We start from the raw sequence: 22,269 nt of genomic DNA on the forward strand, positions 1-22,269 counted from the left end.
TATCGTCTGTATCTAAGGCCTTTATATTTCTCGCAAGCGTCTTGTATCTTGACCTAGAAGGCTCGTACTTAAAAAGATCACTTTTCTTGAATTGCTGTGCTTTCTCCAGCCTATAGTATCGTAAGTTGCTTCAACACCGCCCACAACTCTAGTTGAACAGTGCTCTCGTTCCGAAACATATGTCGTTCTTTTATAGTAACCTTGATTCTGAACCAGAATATTTTTCAACAAAATTTTTGCTTCATAGTCATCTTTAGCTAAATATTTGGCAAGATATCGAACAGTCTGGGGACCATCATCGTATTGGATGTCCATAGAAGTCCGGAAGACAGCCAGCAAGTAAGGGTTGTAATTATTGACGTATGTATCACCAACATCCCGTTTATAAGTACACCGACTCTCTAGATCAAGTACAGGGGCAGGAGCATAAGGTTTTGGATATCAAATCGACATTTCTTGGTAAGATCACCTCTTTTACGGTAGCTATTCAAAGTAAGATTACAAGTTATTAATGACTTGATGTTTTTTAATATAATGTATTAAAACTTACTTGTCATTGCATTTATAAAGTTGTAATCTGTTAACCAAGTCACGCATCAGAGGATCGTTAATAGAAGAGCCTTCTGGAAACCAAGTATGAACGGCATTCATTGCAATTAATTCTTGAACAGACTTGTTTGTCCAAAGTACCATGTGTATATTGAGGCTTCTACGGTCTTGAATTTCCATAACCCAGCTATGTTCTTTGATACCTCCGATTTGTCTTGCAAAATGCTTACAAACATAATATATAAAGAACCTCAACCATTTTCTCTTGAAGTGTAGGCTAAAAAGAAAAGGGTCTTCCCATGGGAACCAAATACCGTCACTGAGAATACCTTTGAAGTCCTCGCTTTTGTCGTCGCAGGCGAAGATTAGGAACAATTGAAGGGCGCCCAAGTTTTCAAAAATGCATTGGAGATCCAAAAAGTTTTTTCTTTTATAAGCATAAGACGATCGTATTTGAGAGGGCACAGTGGAAACGATATTCTTGTTCATTTTGCTAGTTACAGGATTCACCACATCACCTTGTGTTAAATTGTTTCTACACTTAGTAGATACTACAAATCTGTTAACTGCAGCAATGTTCTTCTTTTCGATCAAGTCCAACATGAAAAAAAGAAATAACGGATCTCTTGCAAATCTTCGGTCTTGAATAAGTAGCCTTTTTTTGACATAGCCAGAAAGGCTTTCTATATCCATTGTAGCTTGAGAGACACCTCCCTGGTTTTCTGGTAGGCTGTATATTCCTGTGCGCTCAACAAGCTCTTCTGTGTTTTGGGAACCATGGAATAGTGATCAGTACAAGTGGTGTAAAGATACGGAAATATGAGAACCAATAAACTGAGATGAGGGTACCCAATCATTTTTCCAGCGTTGTCTTCGCCTACGATCGAATTCTTGGGCTTCACATCTGATGTTTGTGGGTTGGCATTCTCGTTTGCAGAGAGCATTGTTTAACCAGTCTTTATCGATGTTGACATGTTTTTTGTTTTCAGAAACATGATAGTTTACTAAGGAGAATGTTAACTTAGGCATGTCATAACGAGCCAGTAAGGGATGAGTTCTTTACAAAATTTTGTAAGCGTCCTCATCTTTCTTTTTTCTAATCATTGCAGGATCACCACGAACAAAAAACATAGAGTGCCACCGTACGCCACTTCAGCAAACTCATAGTTGTGGGTTGTATACGTAGGACCTTTAATTTCATAATGTCCGATTCTTCTATGGACTAAGGTTGACTTTCTTATAATTTGCGACATAAGCTTGATGGAAGACAAAACCGATTTCTCTCTATAATTTAAGTCTTTTGTTTCAGGAGCAAATTCACCTGAAAGTAGAAGAATGTTTAATATTATATGGGAAACAAAAAAAATACGGCATTATACCTGGATATGCCACTGACAAGCTAAGGAATTCATCTTCAACTGTGTTAACATGGGCTTTACAAACCATTTTCATAATTTCATTGTAATAATTGCAAATGGGCTGCATTTTTCATTGCATGTACGGCAAGCTGGTACCAACATCAATAGTCCTGAAGCACTGATCTTTTGGATACAATGTCTTCAGATAGACACAGCAGAAATCGTCAGATTTTTCCGTTATGAAGCCTTGAAATGCTTGGACTTGTCGTTTTTGAGCGCAGGTAAATGAAGAAATGATATTATCACCTAAACGGAAAGCGTAGAACATTGTATTCTTTAAGATAAAAGTTAGGTTTAAAGTCTTTGAACAAAAAAAAAAAAAAATGCTCCTCTTTCATACACTACAATCATTCCTGACTTTCTTATGGAACAAAAACACTGAAACATGTCGATGTGTTGCTTGAATAGCAACGCACACGTGAAAGCAATATTGAGAACTCGTTGGTATTTTACTTAATTGTTGATTAGTAAACTATCAAAGCAACATATACACACAAGATGTCCAAATACATGACTATCATAGTACAAAAATATAATAAATCAGATTTGAAAAAAAAAGAATAAGCGTGTCTTATAAAAAAATAAATACCCACCCACCCTTCATGCCTGTTGTAGAACAGTGTCTGCTCATAACCGACATTGAATAATCGCAACTAAAAGAAATATATTAAAATTGATAAAAGATAATAATTTAAATCCTTATTAAATAAAATATACTCTCCTTCTTTTTATATAAAACGATCACTATTAGATTCATTCTATAAAGTAAACATGAACAATAAATAAGTCATGATTTTTACCATTCATCTTTTCTGTAAATGAATAATGATGGATCAGGTACCTGATCAACTTTGATCTGACTGGAGGTATTTCATGTAAATATATCTTTCCTCTTAGTGAATACGGAACAAATCTCCCAGATCAATTAAAGAGCAGTAAGATCAATCAAAACAACGGATTAAAAATTTTCATAATCGATTCAATGATCATTCTTCAATCAAGCATGCCAATGACTGGATCTACGCTCATAACTACTCATTTACCCGCCAAATAATAGAAGAATATAAGTAGTAGACTTGGTAATGATTTCTTTTTTAACAATTACTATTGTCTTAAATAAAGTTCTGTCTCAAAAAGTATTCTTTGGTTTTTATTGCTACCTTTATTTACCTTACCCGAACATAACAATACCTCCTTCCTCCGTTTATTTGTTTTTTTTTTGTTTAAAAAAAATATAAACTATTCATCATTCATGATTAACGAGTGATGACTAGCCATATCGGTGTTATCATCATTTGAACTGTTCTTTATGATAACAAATGGATTAAAGGGAGCTTCATCATCAAGAAGGGGCTCGTATTTCAACGATGAGTGTTCCCGCAAACCTTCGATTCTCTTGATGTTAATATTGTAACTGTAAACAGTTCCCATGACACGGAGAACAGGTATGTTAGTGTTGGGGTCATTCTGGGGTCTTGAAATTCTTCCTTCTACAAAGACAGGATTGTAATTTGGTACAATTAACCGTCTTGTAACTGTCAATCATACAGCGTTGTTGATAAAGTGAGTTTAGAGTTAGATTCAATAATATAAAAAATTACATTACCCAAGTCTTCATACATGTCGCCTAGCTGAAGAGCAAAGGCTTCTACACTCAACCCTCTGTTTATGACAAATTTGTTGCCATTGATATGTTCCCACACATGCTTAAAGACAATAAACTTCATTTTGAGGAATTGCGACATTCTAGGGAAGTCTTTCATCTTGGATACGTTGAAGAATTTTTTCTATGGCTGTCCAAAGAAATGGCTCGTCTGACAAACCATTTGGGATGAGTATTTTCGTCTTTTGCTCCTGACAATAAATCAACTACAAAAAGCCTTTTTTCATCTGGGGTTTCCTCCACTAATGTGTTGTCCTCTGCCTGTCCCCCAGCTATCGTATTTGGATATACGTTACTGGATATATGGTGTGCAAACTGGCAGTTGATTTTCAACAATCAACATTTTGCTCCATCTATTGTCATTCAAAGTACCCGCAAGCTCATCCACCAGTCTTGCCGAGAAGGTCTCCTTCTTCAAGATCGCGCTCATCGTGTTTTGCCACTATTCACATTGAATCAGTTTAGATGTCCAATGAAAGATTTATATCTGATCACATCTCTTCAATAATTTTATCACACCATCAAAAAATATAAAGAAATACAAAAGAAATATTCATATGATCGTCTTTTTTGTGTTTATTATGTTTTAAAGATAAGTATTGTGTTTTAATGGAGCGTTACTATGACTTAATAGCGTAAGTATATGAAAATACAGGCTTGGTGATATGTACATCTTATCAGAATAAAAGGGTCAATGAGAAACAAATATCCATATCAAATTATGTAGATATTAACATAGCACATAGAATAGCTTACCAATCGCATAGTACATATTATTAAAGAAAACCATATATATTTATGGTAGTTTATTGAATGTTACATAAGTATTAATCTAAGCTGCAATTATTATTAAGTAGATTAGACTTGTTTTTAAAAGGTAAAGTAGTTTGGTTTGAATGAGAAAAGGATATAATGAAAGATTATTGATTTCAAGTGACTTGAATTGCTTGAGCTATAAGGTAAAGGCCAAAGGGTTTTAATAATAATAAAAAAAAAAAGACGTTTGGGTTCTATTTGGATAAAACATATTTCAAAGTGAAGTAAGTCTTTCAAAAGTGAAAGTATAAGAGGGGATATTTGTATGATCATTATTTTTTGTGCTTTTCTATTTTTGAATTTTTTTGTTTATCTTTAGGAACTGAAGTCCCTCCTACGACTGAGCCCCTTCTTCCGCAAAAGATACACCAACTGCATTACAACATTAACTTCTTTGTTGCAGTAGTGTAATTTTTCTTCCTTTAATGGCTTGTAAGAGTTAAAGATTTTGAAATAGAATAAAGTTGATAAAAAAAATGAATAAAAAAAAATAAGACTTGAGTTAAAGTATTGATATTGGATTCACTTGTTGTGAGTGACCACCAGATCTTGTTAAGTAGATCAGACTTATTTGTAGTAATTTAATAAGAGATTTGAAAGTGTTTACAATGAAGATAACTGGCTTTAAGGGACTTGCTTTGCTTGTATTTTAAGAGTGTTATACCAAAAGATTCAGAGATAAATATACTTGATTTATTGGTTATTTATATAAAGATATAGCAAAGAGAAGCTAAAAAGTCATAAAAAGGTTGTTCTTTTTATATTCAAAAAGATATAAAGTTTCAGGAAAGGATTCCTCAATCAGAAATCAAATTCAAAAGAAGAAATAATTGAAATTAAAATAAAACTCAAAAGGAAAATAAAGCTCAAATGAACTTTAAATTACTGTAACTTGTTAGTGCTTGGGAGTTGGCTTGTGTTAAAGTGATGTAGATTTGTTTAGTTTGAGGTTTGAAGTCTTGAATGACTTGAGTTTAGGTAACTTGATTGAACGTTTAACAGTTCTTTTAGTAGAGTAAATTGTCTTTGAGTGGCGACCACCAGATCTTTATAGATAAATAAGGTTAAGAGTAAGATTGTTTAATAAAAGATAAAAATAAAAGGAATATCTCTTGACTCGTGGTAACTCGGGTGTCAGATCAGAAAGAATAAGTAAAAAGAAAAGAAAAGGTAATTGTGACCCAATAAGAAAAGATTGCTTTTTAAGCGCAAGAAGATATGATTTTTTGGATATTGAATATTTGTTAAAAATAATCATCTTATTTATATATAAAATATGGGGCGTCTTTTGTCTCTTGTCATGAACTGTAAATTACAGTTCATGTTCTTCATCCAAACTGTAATTATACATGCTTGTATCGGGGACTAAATTCTCGTTCGTGCAACATTACAACTTGTAATCATGACCGTGGCTTGACTTGATCCTGTTGTTGCTACAGTAGAGTTGGTTATTTGGAAGCTTTTATAAAAAAAACTGGCGTTGCTATTCCTTCTTTATATCAAATTTAAATGTCCGACAGAGAAAAAGTAAAAGAGTGGTGACTGTGAGATTCGAACTCACGCCTCTTGCGAGACCGCAACTTGAGTGCGGCGCCTTAGACCAACTCGGCCAAATCACCTTGATGGAAAACTCTGAAGTATATATAAAATATATTCAAAATTGTCCGGACCGGAGCTTTCACGTTCCGGGAATTTGTGACTCTTTTTTCTGGGTTAACGCATTGTCAGCTGCTGTTGTATTCTATTTTAGCTACCTTTTTTGCCTTTTACCTTTTTATACTTCAAAAATGTACTTTTTTTTTTTTTGCAACATTTGATCATTAGACTTATATATAAACTCTATTATTATATTCATTCTTATCAATAATTCTTAATTATGATGATGCCTGATGCTAAAAAATATCTACCCAAAACTTGGCGAGTACTTAAACGGGGTAATTCATTTCATAAAAATAGAAAGTTCAGTCTTGCTATTTACAACTGATTTTGCACATACACATTTCAAAAAAATTAGCAATACACAAGACTTAGCTAATAGGAGAAAAGGATCAATAAGTCACTGATACTAAAAAGCGTTTAATAAAGCCACATATTCATAGGAAATTAATACAGGCATTACAATAAACTGATGAGGAAAGAGAGATACAGCTCATGAAGAGAAGTTTTCAATGCGATGAATGATTATGATTTTTATTGTAAAAATTAAGATTATATATTTATATTGTCCAAATATATCTTTTACTGATCTGATGCTGATTATTGTCTGCGTTTGATGTCAGAACCTCCAGTAAAGATTGCCAGTATCGAACACTCTTTGAGCTATCAGCAAATAGGTACATTACGCGTGAAGCACCAAATGATAAAATGATTCCATGTTTCTTTCCTAAATAAATTTCTTCTTGAATATCATCCGAGGGGCATGTGTTTACTCCAGTTAGATTTTCAATGGAAATACTTTCCACAGGTGCTCCCCGTCTTTCATTTAATCTTAAGAGTAGTTGGTTTTTTTCATATGTTACCCAATAGCGAACCCATGTCTATTTAAATTTGATTTTAGTGAAGTTACAACAATACAAAAGAGTTTAAACATACGGGATAAGAATCACCTTTGACATAAAATGTTAAATAGTCGCCTCCTTGACAAAACATCAACACATCTCGATCGATTTGAGATTCGAATCCTTTTGATTCATCGCTATCTTCCAGCCAAAATGAAAGCGTAAGCTCTAAAGCTAAAGAAGGATTTTTCAAAGGAGACGTTTGAATAGCATATTGGCCTATTCCTTTATTTGCAAAACTAGACAAAGGATTCTCACCAGAGTTAAGTTGAAGATGAGCATCAACTGCATTTTCCAACGTGCTTACAGTGCTATTACTACTTGCTGAGTTACTTCTTCCTAGTTGCTTGAGACGGCCAACGAGACTTAATGAGCTTACAGCATGAATATTTAGACTACAATCTAACGTAAATTTTCCTTGAATAGCACTAAATAGCGGTGATAATAAGAATATGTATATATTTAAAAAAGTAAGTTAAGCCTTTACAATGATAAAGTTGCATGTGGATTTGACGTACTGACTCCTCTAGCAACTCGCTTCATCACACCAGAGTAGGTTTGGGTTTCATTATTAGTGACTTGCATACTCAAAGTATAAGGAAAAGCTAAATACAAGTATGCATAAGTAAAACGAAAAGATCAATTCATAAATATTTTACTTTTGGAAGATGAAAGGTTTGTAATTTGCAGAACTGTTTTAAATTGATAATTGAGTTATGCAGTGTTTCTCTTTTATTTATTACTTACTTTTGCAATGTAAAGTCATTTTTTTGTAAGAATTTTCAGAGCTCAATGTTTTTGGGTTCCTATGATCAAGTAATGTCTGTAAATAAATAGGCACTGGTTTACCACTCTTTTTATATTTTCACCCTTGGATATATGCTTTATCTTCATCAAATAATAAATAACCGTCATTTTCAGTAGATGAAATTGTTTGTTCACTAGACACTGGCTTTAAGAGATTCCTGATAGACTTTCCTACCCACGTACTAGCTCTTGTAAGACCTTCCTTCATTGTTGTATTTGTGTGGTTACTGCTACTGTTAGCAGAAAGGGTAATAGATACTTCAGATGGTAAACTTGGTAACGTACGAGTTGTCAGTTCATTACATTGTTTATCATCAACTTTATCAAAAGTGGTAAAACTTGGCATAGTCTGTGATTTCTTGGGTGATGATAATAGGGACTTTGTGGATGGCAAAAGTTCATCGGAATCAAATAGTACAGTACTAGTTGTAGAAAAAGAAGGTTGTCGTTTTATCTTCAAATCCAAGTCCCGGAACTGCTTAATAAGCTTTTTAGCCTGCATGGATGTAACTTTTTTTTGTAAGAAGCCGGCAAGTTGGTTAGAAGAGGAAGATACGGCCAACTTTAACTTTCTACTATTCTTTTTTTCTCTCTGGTCTTGGCTGGAGTACGGTTGTACGCTGTTTGTTCTGAATCGTTTTAATGAGGCTGCCAACATATTGTTTACAAAGAAAAAGAAAATGGAGAGAATAGAAAGAAAAACACAAAGTAATGCTTTTTAGGTATGCTTTCAAGAACGAAGGCTATTTTATTTCTTTTTCTTTTTTTTCTTTTTTTTCTTTTTTTTTTTTTTTTTTTAAAAAAAAAAGGCAAATTATTTTTGGTTGTAATTCAATAGGAAGCATTCTCCATTACTTTCACATATGAAAAGTACTTAAAATTCCAGCTTTAAGTAGGTAATAGCAGAAAATTAATCGACAATTTGATTGTAGTCTGGATGGCAGTCTACAGTTATATCTCTAATTTCAGCATTAATTGTTTGAGGCTGGGACCACTAAAGCAAAAATTAATATAAATACTCTTCATTTATGAAGGGCTTTTAAATTTCATTTACATCAATAGGGCCATGGGACCATTGAGCAGTACCAGACTCAATACTTCCATCCCATAAACCAAATTGAATGCGTCTAAACAAAGCTACTTAACATTCTGTATTCCATTTTTTAATTCTAAAACTGGCTTGCAGCCAAAACTTACGCTGGTTGTGATGGAAATTTACAGTGTCCATTTGAGTCGCATGTTTCTATTCTTGCTTTCGTACGCACTATCTCATCGTCTACAGACCATTCTATTTTATCTGGTTCCCAGTTAATCGTATATTTATGAAAATCTGCGTTTGTTGCAGCACCCTTGACTATATGAGAAGCACCATTAATACTGTATTCTTTTGTATTTCCCCAGAAATAATTTGTTCTGCAGTGTAAATAAAATGATTAGTCTAAATAACATAAATTGTTATGTAATGCTTGAACATACTGAACATGATTATAATCTCCTCCTATGAATTCAAAATCGATTTCATCGCCACCATCTCCCATCAAGATAAATGCGGTAACAGAGCCTCCAGTGCCTGCAGCTTTGATATTTGCAGACATCTTACCATATCTCATGTAAACGGTTGAGTTCAAAGTTGGTCCTCTACCTCCAATCTGATTATATGGCATATCTACATATTTATATAATTGTATGTAAGTGTTTGAATATTTTGATAAAATAAAAAGCTGTATATTCACGTCTTTCATCATGTAGGCGAATATATTCATCTGGTGGTAGAAGATTAAATTGAATACTGTTTTCCAAAATCTCATATGTGTCTTGCATACTATTTTCCACTTGCCAACCACGTAAATTGGTAGCAAAATTGGTACGGTAATTATGACAGATAGGCTTTTGTTCATCAGAATAAGTCTGTTGAAGGTTAATAGGTGTCTTTAGAGATAGCCTGTTAGTAGGAACTGGGGCGTATAGAACAGAAGAAGTGATATCCTCTTCGGACATATCTTGAGCAGCAGTACCAAACTGCCATAATGCAAGTGCAAGTGGTATTAAACCAAAGTAATGTTTAAGAATAGTCATTGAGCGTTAAAAAAGCTGACAAAATTAAATCGAAATGAAAAAATCACCCACTTTTATATTGCTTTGCCCTAAAAAATATGTTTATTAAAGATGGCCGTTAATGAAAGAAAAAAAGAATGATGTATGAAATCAAAACCCTCGGATATTTTTATTCGTGTTTTTATTCCATCTAACCTTATATTAATAAATTAGAATTCGTACATGGATGTGTCAAGTCAGAGCAACATTGTTTTTTGAAAGTAGCATAGCTTCCGATGTATAGCTTTCTAACGGAAAATTTATTTCAATAGCTTCTAGATTGAATTTACTAAAAAAATATAATTTATCCGGAAATCCAGGCTTCTGTAGTAAATAATGCCTGAATAGATTAGAGCACTTGCTCAATAAATGTAGGGTAGTGCTAGCAAAATTTGAAATTTATAATGTAGAATTGTAGAAAACAGTTTATTACAAGATCTTATTGAAAGAGTTGTCTCTAATGTTATCTTCTGTTTATTGATGGTAATAGTGCAATTTTAACAAAACATTTGTTCTAAAACACAGCAATATAGGTAATATATATAAAAGAAACTATGCAAAAGAAATTGTAGCAAAAAATGTCGATATTCGACTGTGTCATTTTCGTAGTAGAATCAAATGCATTATACAGCCAGAGAAGTTAATTAATATTACTGATTGGTCTGTTTAAATGGCCGAACAATCGAGATGTTTGCTTGGTTGCACGATCGCATGAAAAAGACAATTTCAATGTCTTTTTTTCTTTTTCTTTATCTCAACAATAGAGAGTATGACATCCAATCCAGCTGAATATTTAATTGTATTTCTTCTTTAAAATAAGGTTTTATTACTTTTTTATTGAACATTAAAAATCAATATGAAACGTTTCTTAGTCATTTCAATAAACTAGAACTTAATGATTCTTATAAGTAAAGAACGAAAGGAAGACATGTCATAAAGTTGACGTATAAGCACCTGCATTCGACAGATTAAGATCATGGTTGCTTACTATTTTGAAATTTATGCATTAGCTTTTTTCAAACTATTCCTTGTTGTTTTATATGCAATAATTAATAAACATGTGCTCAATTCTATATTATCAATTGTGCTTATTGCGTCATTTATTTAAATAAACCGATTATGCCTGAGATTTGTTGTGTGTTTTTCACTATTCTTTGGTTTAAGTCATAAAATTTCTTTTTTTAGATAATAGAGGACAATATTCTCATTTATAAAACAGCCAATTATTTCCATAAATCTGAGCTTACGATGCAACCATTGTCGTCTTGAATAAACAAGCAAAAAATCTTGCTAATGAGTAAGTACTATTTTGGTGGAAATATGATTGTAGTTGTCTTATGTGAGCTATAGGATCATAAGCAGGTGAGCGCATTTATAATTTGCGAATTTGTTGAATGCATTGTGGACTTATTATATAGATGATTTGGGTAGAAAATATGAGTATATTAGCTTGATATAAAATCCTTGACTGAAGGCCTTACCTCAAGTTGAATAGCTTGATTGTTTATTCTAATACTTGGGACCATGAGCAAGTTCATCGTCTTTAAACATATCATAATTTTTCTACATGATCCATTGTTATTTTAGTGGTGTTTAACATGCTTGGATATTGTGATGTATGATTAGGTATCAAAGGAATTTGGTTTAGATTTTTTTTTTTTCACAATGAACGTCAATACTAGAATATCTTGAGTATAACTTAACATCATTTATTTCAAACGCACAGTTTTCATCTACTAATATATCTTTTACTTCATAAAAATATTAATTAATTGTATGAAAAAACATCAACACAAAATTTCCTTCAACAACCTTTTTTTTATCTGTATCTCATCTTGGCCTCTGATGTATGATTGAGGAAATCAAGCACAGGCGCTAAAGCTATGTTTCCTCCTCTTGTTACTGTATAGGTTATCTTTGTCCTATGAATATATCAAGTGTTGACCTAAGAATAAAATAAGTCTCATCAATTGTGTATACAACAAGTAGAGGTAAATAGCACATAGCCAAGCCTATCCAAAGCCTTGCTTATCAATATTATCCTGCTCTTTGTATCCAGATCGAGTCTTTGGAAAATTCAGACAGGCTGAGAAGTCATACTGAATAATTTCTTTCTGATGCATTGTTTCTTCTTTATAAAACTGTTGGTAAGTGAACCACTGAAGCTTGTGCATATTTACAGGTATCTTGTTGAAGTAAAAGACAAAGGGCTTGCAGTGGCAATTTATCGTATATAGTAACAGGAAGAAAAAAAAAACTTCCTGAAAATTACTGCTGCTGCTGTTGAAGCTCAGGCCCTTTAGGCTTGATGCTTTGGTAGATATTGGCAATGATTCCAAGTGAACGAAATCTGTTTTGAGCTCTTCTTTGGAGAAGCTTTGTCGGTAAGTACCTCATCTCATTTCACACACACACAGCGCAGAACACCTTCGATTTCTAGTTTCAACCCTTTTCAGATAGTTTCCAGACCCTTTCAATATTGCTGTTATTAGGCAGTGCTGGATTTGGTTAGATAGGTAGTACCTTTGTAGCAGCGGCTTCTTCTAGCTTTGCTCTTTCTTCTTCTAATAATTCCTTTTCTTTAGCCTTTTGAATCTCACCAAAAGTAGACTACGAATCGTAAGCAGTACGCCGAATGCCTACTGTTCGACTAAAGATACAGATAATGAACTTCAAGTGATTTTTTCGTGTATTAACTACATAACAACTTTACCAATACAAACAGATAGCCTATCGCCAGTTGCAGCGTCAACTCCTTTATATTGACAAAGTTGTCTAACCAAATCGAGAACCCATCGATGGCATACAGAATAGCCAATATTGATATGACGTTAGCAGCAATAAGTTGTGAAATATGAATACCTACAAACGCTCCCTTTCCAGTCGCATTCACTATATTTGCTATATCTTCATTGACCTCTAACGCTGCATTTTGTACTTTTTGTAAAGAGAACAAAGGGCCGCAGTGGAAGCCCTACATCAGTTTTTTGTCTTTTACTTCAACAAGATACCTGTAAATATGCACAAGCTTCAGTGGTTCACTTACCAACAGTTTTATAAAGAAGAAACAATGCATCAGAAAGAAATTATTCAGTATGACTTCTCAGCCTGTCTGAATTTTCCAAAGACTCGATCTGGATACAAAGAGCAGGATAATATTGATAAGCAAGGCTTTGGATAGGCTTGGCTATGTGCTATTTACCTCTACTTGTTGTATACACAATTGATGAGACTTATTTTATTCTTAGGTCAACACTTGATATATTCATAGGACAAAGATAACCTATACAGTAACAAGAGGAGGAAACATAGCTTTAGCGCCTGTGCTTGATTTCCTCAATCATACATCAGAGGCCAAGATGAGATACAGATAAAAAAAAAAGAGAACAAGACAATAATAAGATTCTTACACACCAGGTAACATATTGAGAGTGGATTTAGTGGTCAAACACATAGTTTTAAGATCAAGACATTGGCGCCTTATTTAAAAGAAGAGCAAGTTTATATAAAATATGGCTCTCATGATAATCTGGCTATATTACGAAAGTATGAGTTTGTATTGTCTCGAACTCCTTACAATCCTGTTTTGCTGGATCATGAGCTATGGAAGCGATTTTCATAGATTGAGTTGGCACGAGGATTGAAGATCAAAAAGAATACGTTGGAAGCAGTAAGACAATGTAGTGTTGTTAAGAAAAAGAGGGAAGAGTTTGTTATTGATATGGACCTATTTACAAATAGTCTGGAGATATGATGGACCTTCATGAACATTCAAAAAACACCATCTTACCGTGAATAATGCTTTCATATATAACTCGGATCAGATTGAGAAAGTTAATTGTAAATCGAGGATATGGATCCGTATATCTTCCGATTGAGCAGTTTTGGTCTGTGGCCAAAAACAAGATAGAAAAAAGCTATTAAAAGAAATTCTAACTATAATAATTGATGTCTGTAATAATGTCTATTTGAAGGATCTTTAAGGGTTCTGTCGTTATTCAGATTGAAAACTACAAAATTGCTTAAATAAAGAGCCCTTGTAAGATATTGTGCAATAAGAAAGTAGAGGGAATGCAATCCTTACTTTCTATGGGTGCCCAAGTGAATTCAATTAGTGTGTAATCTATTTCAGAAAATGGTGTACATTATTTTTATAACTGTATCAACAAGGTTTATATTCAATAAAATCCACTCATACAAATAATAAACACATAGATTGAAAAGAAAAACAGCTGATTAAAGGGGAAAACAGCAAATTGGGCTCTTGAAAAGCTGTAATTGGCTGATCGCAAAGCTGCAAATTGATATTTAAACTTCGCCAAAATGAGTTAAAATACCGTAAACTGGCATCGGGAGCACTGTATCAACTAAAATGCTTAAAATAGTTAGTGGGAAATTTGATTTTTGTAGCTAAACTTGTTTTCTAATGACTTTGACATGTTTTTATAGTTACATAAATAAAAATATTTCAAAAAGTTAAGGAGAATTTAAAACAAATCTTTTCATAATTCATTTCATGTCATTTCATTGGTTTTTCTTTACCATTTTCTTTTTCTTGTGGCGCAGTAGAATGATTGGCTAGAAATCAAATAAAATTTTTTACCATTTCCTTTTTGGACATAAAGCAGCAGTTTGTTCAATTGCGCTAGTGCAGAAAGGGATATCTGCGTGAAATAGTCCTTACTTTTTTTTTCCCTTTTTTTTAATAAATTCAATCTTGCTAAGATTATGAACAATGGGACTTCTAACACAGGAAGCTTAGATCAGCAATTTGGTAAAGAAGAAAATAATAATAAAAAAACATAAAATAGCAGTTGTATTGACATAGTTTAATTGTATAGCTGGTATGAGCCTCAATAATAACAACAGTAATGCTAAATCTGCAACTCGTTATGTTCCTCCTCATTTGAGAAATCAAGTTAATCGTGAAGATCGATCTGGTAACGACAGTCAGCAACAGACTCCCAGAACAAACGGCTGGAATGATTGGAATGGAGGCCGCGGTGGAGGAGCTTCCCGCGGTGAAGGAAGAGGTTGGAACTCTTCTTATTCTGACATGCCTAATGGTGGCAGTCGCTGGAATAACAACCGTAATGACTTTTACGAACGTGGATCTTATGGTGGTTACCGCCAAAACAACAACCGCCAAGATTATAGTTATCAACGCCGTGACGATACTCAGGGTTACTGGAGAGATGGTGTACACCACATTGGTAACCGTAATCCTCGTACTGAAAAGGACTTGTTTGGTACACACGATGACAATATCACACAGCACACCGGTATCAATTTTGAAAAATATGATGATATTCCTGTTGAAGCTAGTGGTCATGATTGCCCTGAACCCATTTCCACTTTTACTACGCCTCCTATGGATGTTCACTTGATCAGCAACATTGAATTAGCTAGATACACTACTCCCACACCAGTTCAAAAGTACTCAATCCCTATTGTTGATGCTGGTAGAGACTTGATGGCCTGTGCTCAAACAGGTTCTGGTAAAACCGCTGGTTTCCTCTTCCCTGTTTTCTCTCAATTATTTACAAAGGGTCCTATTTACCCTGCTGAAGAAGAGCCTCGTGCAAGTTACCGTAGTCGTAAAGCTCATCCTCAAGTGTTGATTCTTGCCCCTACTCGTGAACTCGTCTCTCAAATTTACGATGAAGCTAAAAAGTTTGCTTATCGTTCTTGGGTAAAGCCTGCTGTTGTATATGGTGGTGCTGATATTGGTGCTCAAATTCGTAATATTGAGCGTGGTTGTGATTTACTGGTCGCTACTCCCGGTCGTCTTGTCGATTTGCTTGAGCGTGCTCGTGTTTCACTCTCACTTATCCGTTATCTTGTTTTGGATGAAGCTGATCGTATGTTGGATATGGGTTTTGAACCTCAAATCAGACGTATTGTTGAAAAGGAAGATATGCCTCATGTTGAAAACCGTAATACACTTATGTTCTCAGCTACTTTCCCCCGTGATATTCAGTACTTGGCTCGCGACTTTTTGAAGGACTATATTTTCTTGTCAGTTGGTCGTGTTGGTTCCACATCTGAAAATATTACTCAAAAGATTGAATATGTTGAAGATGAAGACAAGCGCTCTGTCTTACTTGACATTCTTCACTCGAACGAAGTTTCTGGTCTTAGCTTGATCTTTGTCGAAACCAAGCGTATGGCTGATGCTCTTTCTGATTTCTTATTAGACCACAATTTCCCTGCTACTGCTATTCATGGCGATCGTACTCAACGAGAACGTGAGCGTGCGCTCGAATCCTTCAAGACAGGTCGTACACCCATCATGGTTGCCACGGCTGTCGCTGCTCGTGGCTTGGATATTGCCAATGTCTCTCACGTCATCTCTTACGATTTGCCCACTGATATTGACGATTATGTTCATCGTATTGGTCGTACTGGTCGTGCCGGTAACACTGGTTTGGCCACCGCTTTCTTCAACCGTAACAACAAGAACATTGTCAACGATTTGATTAGCATTTTGAGTGAGGCCAATCAAGAAGTTCCAAGCTTTTTGGAATCTGTTGCTAGAGAAACACGCTCTTTCAGTGGTCGTGGTGGTCGTGGTGGCCGTGGTCGTGGTGGCGGAAGCAACTTTGGTGGTAGAGATTACAGAAAGACCAACAATGATTGGGGAAACAACAGTAGCCGTGATTCTTACTCCTCCCGTCCCAGTTATAACAACAGTACCAACAATTCTGGTCACAGCGGTAACAATTCAAGCAATGTTCCTCTTCAATATCAAACCAAGACCAGTTGGTTCTAAGTTTGTTAATTTGCTTCCCTCATATATAGATCTAACCCTAAAAAAGCATGATTAAAAAGTTTTTTTTTTACCCTTGTAATCCATTTTTTATATGTGAAGATTATTCATAACAAAGACTGTAATTTAATTGATTAATTAAAAGTTGTAGTAATAGAGTTGTTAGTGTATTTATTTAAGAAAAAGAAAAGATATATGTACAAAAGAGGTAGAAACAAAAGAAAATGTGCATTATTCTATTTAAAGGCAGCGATTAATTCTTGAATGGCTTCCTTGGTACCAAAGATAAGGCCAACAAGACCAAGAATGACAATAAGCAAACACCAGATTAACTGGTAGAAAGGTTTGTTTCTAAATCCAGTGAGCTTCAAGTAAAATGATACTGGGAAAATGAAAATCAAAGCACAATTTGCAAAAGCACCAATGAGAGACATCAAAGCACCAAAATGAGGAACAACGCATGCAATTACACCAACGACAACCATGATCAATATGCGAAGAATAGCACGGATAAGAAATTCCTTGACTTTACCAAATCTTTCAACAGTGATATCAAACATCTCTTCAATATCAAGAGAAAAAGATGTGATTAGGATAGGGGCAGCCATCAAGACATGAAGAGTGATAATAACAATAGCAACAGTTTGAGCAGCACCAGCAGGAATTGAGTTGTAAACGGGACTAAGGACTTGATCACCGTAGACCAAGTAACCAGTAACGGCAGTTACGACATATAAGATAGCACAAACACTGAGGCCACTGGCAACAACCTTGGGCCAATCTCTAGGTCTCTTCATTGAAGCTTCAACATGAGGATAAACAACATTGCCACCAAAACTGAAAGAAATGGTACTTAATGCAATAGGAAACATGTCCCAAATGACAGGCTCATGATGGGCGTCCATGTGATTAGGCCTGTCAATAGCAGCACAGACTAAAACAATAATTACAACAATAATGGTAGCAAGAGCACCAAAAGCGCTCATCCAAGCAACTTCTTTCATGGATTTGATAATAATGTAAGGGATGGCAACGATAGCACAACAGATAATTGTCCATGGAACATGGCCGATTTCAGCAACAGTTCCTTTGCAGAGCTGATTTATGTTTGAACCGGCAAGAACAGTGTAAAGCACAGGTACGCCAAGAACAATCCAAGTATTGAAAAAGAAGGTGACCCAGCCACCAACAACACCAAACGCAGCAGTTGCTACATCTTTATATGTGTTAAGACGCGTTTTGCCATTAGCGTAAAGACAGCGAACCAAGAGAATACCGGTATAGACTGACATTAACCAGGACAAAAAGATCACAAACAAGCCGATCCAGCCGCCTTGTTGAAGAGCCTGAGGTAAACCAAGTGTACCTGAGCCAGCAACAACACATACAACATTAAAAAATGCTAATTTTGAAGAGCCAGCATGTTCACGATTACAGTCCATAAGACTTTCTTGACCATATTCATAGTCATTTTCTACTCAAAAAAAGTTAACATTGGAGATCAAGTGTATTGTATACTATTTTACCACTTCCATAATCGTTAGAGGACTGCTGCTTTTCTATAGACTCCGCCTTTTGAATTGACATGTAACAAATAATATAAAGAAAAAGAAAAGCCAGATCAATTGAGTATACCTTGACATTTATATACAAAAAACAAATACAAACAGCGACCCAATGAATGAATAATTACTTAACCTGGTCTCACATTCTCCTTACTCAGATCAGATGCTTCTTTTAATTATCAAAGCCCGTTAAGTCCGTTTCTGTTTCTATTGGTCGATCATTAACTGGTCTTTGACATGTCTCTTAAAAAGGGTCCTTTTTGATAGAAATGTTAATAAATATTTATTAAAAAAAGCTTGTGTAATACATTTTTCTGTTCACTTTTTGTGATAGAGCTTTCTCACGATGATGAGCTTTTTTGCACTGTTTACTTTTTTTTTTTTTTTTTTTTTTTTTTTTTTTTTTTTTTTTTTTTTTTCCCAAGTACATGGGTCGCGTTTGGCTTTTTAAACATCATAAAGAATCGCCCGTTTTGATTTAAGACCGGAAATAACGGAGTTGATATCCAGTTATTTTTTTTAAGTATAATTACTACACAAATAGCCTTTTCGAATGTCCTTGTCTACTTTGTCATTGAATACACAAGCAAACACTTACCAAAAAGGAATATCAAATAACACATAACTTATCTTTTCTTCTTATCAAAGAAACCATGAAATCTTTGTACTCGATATAATAGTAACACAAATCTTAATTATTTGAAACTTTTGCGTGAGAAGGATTACTCAGATGACCATGAGAAACAATCCCTGAATTTTACAATCTGAGACTGTTTCTCTCTCACGCAGTAAAGGGCCCCTTCTCCCTCGGTAAATATATCAATTGGTTAAGCTCATATATAAATACTATGCATCTTTGTTAGTCTTTAATAAAATGATGTTTTTACATATAAAGATGCAGTTAAATGAAGAAGAAATAAAATAGTGAGCTGATATAAGCTTACCAAATTAAAATCATTAATTATCATACCATAGAAAGAACTGTAGCATTAAATAAAGAATGTGTATTCGTTTGTGCTCATTAATAACTTTTAAAGTTCTCGTCAATTTTAAATACGGAAGGTTATCAGAAGTAAATTATAAATTAGACATTGGCCAAAAGAAAAATATTTTCTTTTATATACAAGCAAGCAAAAAAGAAGGGAAAAAGGTGTAATGAAAATAATACATCAACAAGTTGAGATGGATTTAGAGTAAAATGCTTTGAATACACAAATAGATTAAGAATTGTCATTTCGTAGTTCTTTAGCTTTAGGTACGAAGTCACCAACTAAAGTATACTCATTCCTTTAAATTTCCAGCCACAGAAACTCAAGAACACTAGATTTCTCCGCATAAAGAAATCTAACCTCTTTGCTTCTAGTGTAAAAGTGATAAAAAGTGGCGTTTTAATTTCTTGAATATTTGTGGTTTGTATTGTGATAAATAAGTGGCAGTAATGATCAGTGATTTCTTCTATTGTCTCATTTTCGATACAGCGACATGCCAGCATAAAGAGACATATGCTCGGCTTTTGTAGCCGTGCGTAATTCCCGCAATGTACTAAAAAGTCATCAAACAATCATAGAAGTTAATATATAAAAGAAAAAAAAAAAATTCAAAGATCGGTTACAATAAATCAAATTTAGTATTATTATGATCAGCTGCACTAAATAACTGTTATGCATGTATAACAATTTCTTTGGGTTTGCTTTTGTTCATTTATTTCAAAGACATTGTAACTCCAAGTAGCTGAGGATACTAATCTGAGTCCGATGAAAAGTAAATGGAATAATGCAGTTTCTCTTTGTAGACACATGTTTAAAAAAATGTTGACAAGTGACCTCTTATATTATTGTTCAAAGACTTACACTGTATCTGAGATTAATGCAGCTGTAACCACAAAGGATTATTTGGTCTTTTCGTCGGTTGACTAGTGCTAGCTGATGATGATGACATATTCTTTCTTTTAGAACCGGTGGAGAGAGGTTTTTTAGATTTGCAGAAACGTTCTGGTCTTTCACCATTTGCACGCAGGCTAAAAAAGATGTGTCTAAAGTCTAATGTAGCAGCCATATCATGATTCCAAAGACGATGAAGAGAAACTTTATCAGTAGCTTCTATTGTACTCGTCACAACCTTTAAATGTTGTTGGTTTTTGCACCTGAGCAGAAATTATGAAAGCTTATTATTTTTTTTTCTTTTACTTGCATATAAAAAGCACTTACCTTAAAAGGCCATGGCGATCTACAACAGAATATTTTTCTCTTTGATATGGTCTAGGATTCTGTACTTTTTTAAACGTTTCAAGTTCACCGTTCTGGCAAGAAGGGCACAGACTAGAAGTCCGGAACTCGTCAAGGAGGTACACCTGGAAGCCTTCTTTGGCTAGCATTCTTCTCATTCCGACGCCTCTAATGGGTTCATGATACTTTATTTTTCCTGCCGACCAATTACCAAGTATTAAGATAGCATCATTCCCAAACCTCTCGCTAAGCTTCTTGGCTAGCCGTTTGTCTACTTGTTGCTGATTGATGAAACTTGAAAGCTTCATTTTTCTAAAGGGTAAGAAACCACCGGCACCCTGATCTTCTTCTGCAGGGCGGTCTTCATTTAAGTAGTACACTTTCATGACTGGGATGGCTTTGGTTCATTCTTGAAGATACTCGACAAACCTGTCTTAGTTGACAGTTGAAGGTTTGAAATGCGACAGGGAAAGCTCGACTGCAATCACTTCGTCTCTTTTCAAGTTGTTCCTAAGCTTCCTGAATTTTCTGGATTTAGTTTCGATTGCTTTTTAGTTGCTTGTATATCGGTAAATCATTTTATTTTCAACAGTGCTCTTTTCATGCATACAGCAAAGCAAGTCTCGACGGCCAGGATCAATTAATACACATTTGCCAATACCAGCCAACAAATCTTCTTTTCCTAACTTCTCAATATGCTGGAATTCGTCTGCTTTAATAGACTTTGGCTTTCTGCCACTGCTGCCACCTTTCTTCTTCGTATCATAGTTTCGTTTTAATACCGACACACCTACGCCATCTGTGTATATCGTGCCTCTAAACTTCATGAACTTTCTTTCTCCTTGTGGTTTCATCGCCTTTGATGTAACATCAAGAACGGCTCCCCATACTACTTCTTTATCCAAGTGGCTGATGATGAAATTCTTCAAGATTTGAGTATTTAAAATATACGTATCAATCGTCATGTACGATGGTATGAAACCTTTTCTGAATGGAAAGCAATTGAACGATTTGTTTTGAAGCGCTTCGCACATGCTTGATAGTCTATAGTACGCTTTTATGTGTTTGAGAGGGTTAGCTTTACAGTCGTAATAGATCGAACCTTTCGCAAATCGATAATCCGTCGAATACGAGTCAAAAAGATTACGGATTTTATCTAAATCATTTGAGGAGAAAAACTCTTTAGGCATATCTTCAATGTTTCTTGACGATATAGCCAGCTTGTCCTTGCTTGTCTGCTCTGTTATTGTCTTTATAGTTGTCGCAATCTCTTTCTCTGTTCCCCGTTTTTCTTCATCTCGCTTTTCAGCGCCTTGATTCTTTCGTTCTTCTTTAAGAGCAAGTTAAGAAACATTCGAACTTTGTTTCCGAGTTGAACCTTGACCCCATTCAGATAAGCAGTGACGATCTTTACCACTTCATAAGAGGCTATTTGATTAGCATATTTCATATTAACTGGCTCGTACGAACAGCATTGAAAGTACTGGTGTCGATAGTTGAGTATTAGCCCTTTGTGAGTTCTTGATTTTGTCGAAGCTTTCTGTTTGTCTGGCTTGTAGTTATTGAGGAGTGACAAAAAGACTTCTTTAAAAAAGTCAACATTAATGAAATTCTCCAAGGGAAACGCAGGGTTATTTTCCAGTTCATGAATAAAGATGTACTTCAAAAAGGAGAATGTATGTGTCACAAGGGTATGAACATTAGCTACAAGTGTCTTGAGTAGCGAAATATATTTTGGCTTCCACCCAATACCAGCGATTGAACTTTTAACTGTTATGATCTTTAGAGGCGGTTCCATAAAGAAA

General features: G+C 34.7%; 9 protein-coding genes and 1 non-coding gene across 10 annotated transcripts; 1 reads left to right on the forward strand and 9 right to left on the reverse strand.

Moving 5' to 3' along the window:
- Positions 1 to 401: 401 nt before the first annotated feature.
- Positions 402 to 1,152, reverse strand: RO3G_13091 (uncharacterized protein; the record flags this gene model as incomplete). The annotated part of the gene is made up of 2 exons (XM_067667675.1): positions 402 to 483; positions 551 to 1,152. The coding sequence occupies 2 exons, from the start codon at positions 1,150 to 1,152 to the stop codon at positions 402 to 404; spliced, it is 684 nt and encodes a 227-aa protein (XP_067523776.1).
- Positions 1,153 to 1,232: 80 nt separating this feature from the next.
- Positions 1,233 to 1,493, reverse strand: RO3G_13092 (uncharacterized protein; the record flags this gene model as incomplete). The annotated part of the gene is made up of 1 exon (XM_067667676.1): positions 1,233 to 1,493. The coding sequence occupies one exon, from the start codon at positions 1,491 to 1,493 to the stop codon at positions 1,233 to 1,235; it is 261 nt and encodes an 86-aa protein (XP_067523777.1).
- Positions 1,494 to 3,206: 1,713 nt separating this feature from the next.
- On the reverse strand, positions 3,207 to 3,712 carry RO3G_13093 (uncharacterized protein; the record flags this gene model as incomplete). Its single annotated transcript, XM_067667677.1, has 2 exons — positions 3,207 to 3,457; positions 3,574 to 3,712. 2 exons carry the CDS (start codon positions 3,710 to 3,712, stop codon positions 3,207 to 3,209), a joined length of 390 nt encoding a protein of 129 aa, XP_067523778.1.
- A 2,270-nt stretch (positions 3,713 to 5,982) lies between these two features.
- On the reverse strand, positions 5,983 to 6,065 carry RO3G_19158. Its single transcript has one exon. It is a non-coding gene; the product is annotated as a tRNA-Leu (tRNA).
- Positions 6,066 to 7,008: 943 nt separating this feature from the next.
- On the reverse strand, positions 7,009 to 8,019 carry RO3G_13094 (uncharacterized protein; the record flags this gene model as incomplete). Its single annotated transcript, XM_067667678.1, has 4 exons — positions 7,009 to 7,432; positions 7,492 to 7,609; positions 7,752 to 7,810; positions 7,874 to 8,019. The coding sequence occupies 4 exons, from the start codon at positions 8,017 to 8,019 to the stop codon at positions 7,009 to 7,011; spliced, it is 747 nt and encodes a 248-aa protein (XP_067523779.1).
- Positions 8,020 to 8,721: 702 nt separating this feature from the next.
- Positions 8,722 to 9,887, reverse strand: RO3G_13095 (uncharacterized protein; the record flags this gene model as incomplete). Its single annotated transcript, XM_067667679.1, has 5 exons — positions 8,722 to 8,805; positions 8,866 to 8,938; positions 9,009 to 9,224; positions 9,288 to 9,477; positions 9,635 to 9,887. 5 exons carry the CDS (start codon positions 9,885 to 9,887, stop codon positions 8,722 to 8,724), a joined length of 816 nt encoding a protein of 271 aa, XP_067523780.1.
- Positions 9,888 to 14,633: 4,746 nt separating this feature from the next.
- RO3G_13096 (uncharacterized protein) lies at positions 14,634 to 16,677 on the forward strand (the record flags this gene model as incomplete). Its single annotated transcript, XM_067667680.1, has 2 exons — positions 14,634 to 14,679; positions 14,747 to 16,677. 2 exons carry the CDS (start codon positions 14,634 to 14,636, stop codon positions 16,675 to 16,677), a joined length of 1,977 nt encoding a protein of 658 aa, XP_067523781.1.
- Positions 16,678 to 17,041: 364 nt separating this feature from the next.
- RO3G_13097 (uncharacterized protein) lies at positions 17,042 to 18,261 on the reverse strand (the record flags this gene model as incomplete). The annotated part of the gene is made up of 3 exons (XM_067667681.1): positions 17,042 to 17,056; positions 17,145 to 18,148; positions 18,201 to 18,261. The coding sequence occupies 3 exons, from the start codon at positions 18,259 to 18,261 to the stop codon at positions 17,042 to 17,044; spliced, it is 1,080 nt and encodes a 359-aa protein (XP_067523782.1).
- A 1,841-nt stretch (positions 18,262 to 20,102) lies between these two features.
- Positions 20,103 to 20,613, reverse strand: RO3G_13098 (uncharacterized protein; the record flags this gene model as incomplete). Its single annotated transcript, XM_067667682.1, has 2 exons — positions 20,103 to 20,382; positions 20,447 to 20,613. The coding sequence occupies 2 exons, from the start codon at positions 20,611 to 20,613 to the stop codon at positions 20,103 to 20,105; spliced, it is 447 nt and encodes a 148-aa protein (XP_067523783.1).
- Positions 20,614 to 21,015: 402 nt separating this feature from the next.
- On the reverse strand, positions 21,016 to 21,429 carry RO3G_13099 (uncharacterized protein; the record flags this gene model as incomplete). The annotated part of the gene is made up of 1 exon (XM_067667683.1): positions 21,016 to 21,429. The coding sequence occupies one exon, from the start codon at positions 21,427 to 21,429 to the stop codon at positions 21,016 to 21,018; it is 414 nt and encodes a 137-aa protein (XP_067523784.1).
- Between the last annotated feature and the right edge of the window lie 840 nt (positions 21,430 to 22,269).

Source organism: Rhizopus delemar, genomic scaffold (genome assembly GCF_000149305.1).
Source record: "Rhizopus delemar RA 99-880 supercont3.11 genomic scaffold, whole genome shotgun sequence".
Classification (NCBI taxonomy): Eukaryota; Fungi; Mucoromycota; class Mucoromycetes; order Mucorales; family Rhizopodaceae; genus Rhizopus; species Rhizopus delemar.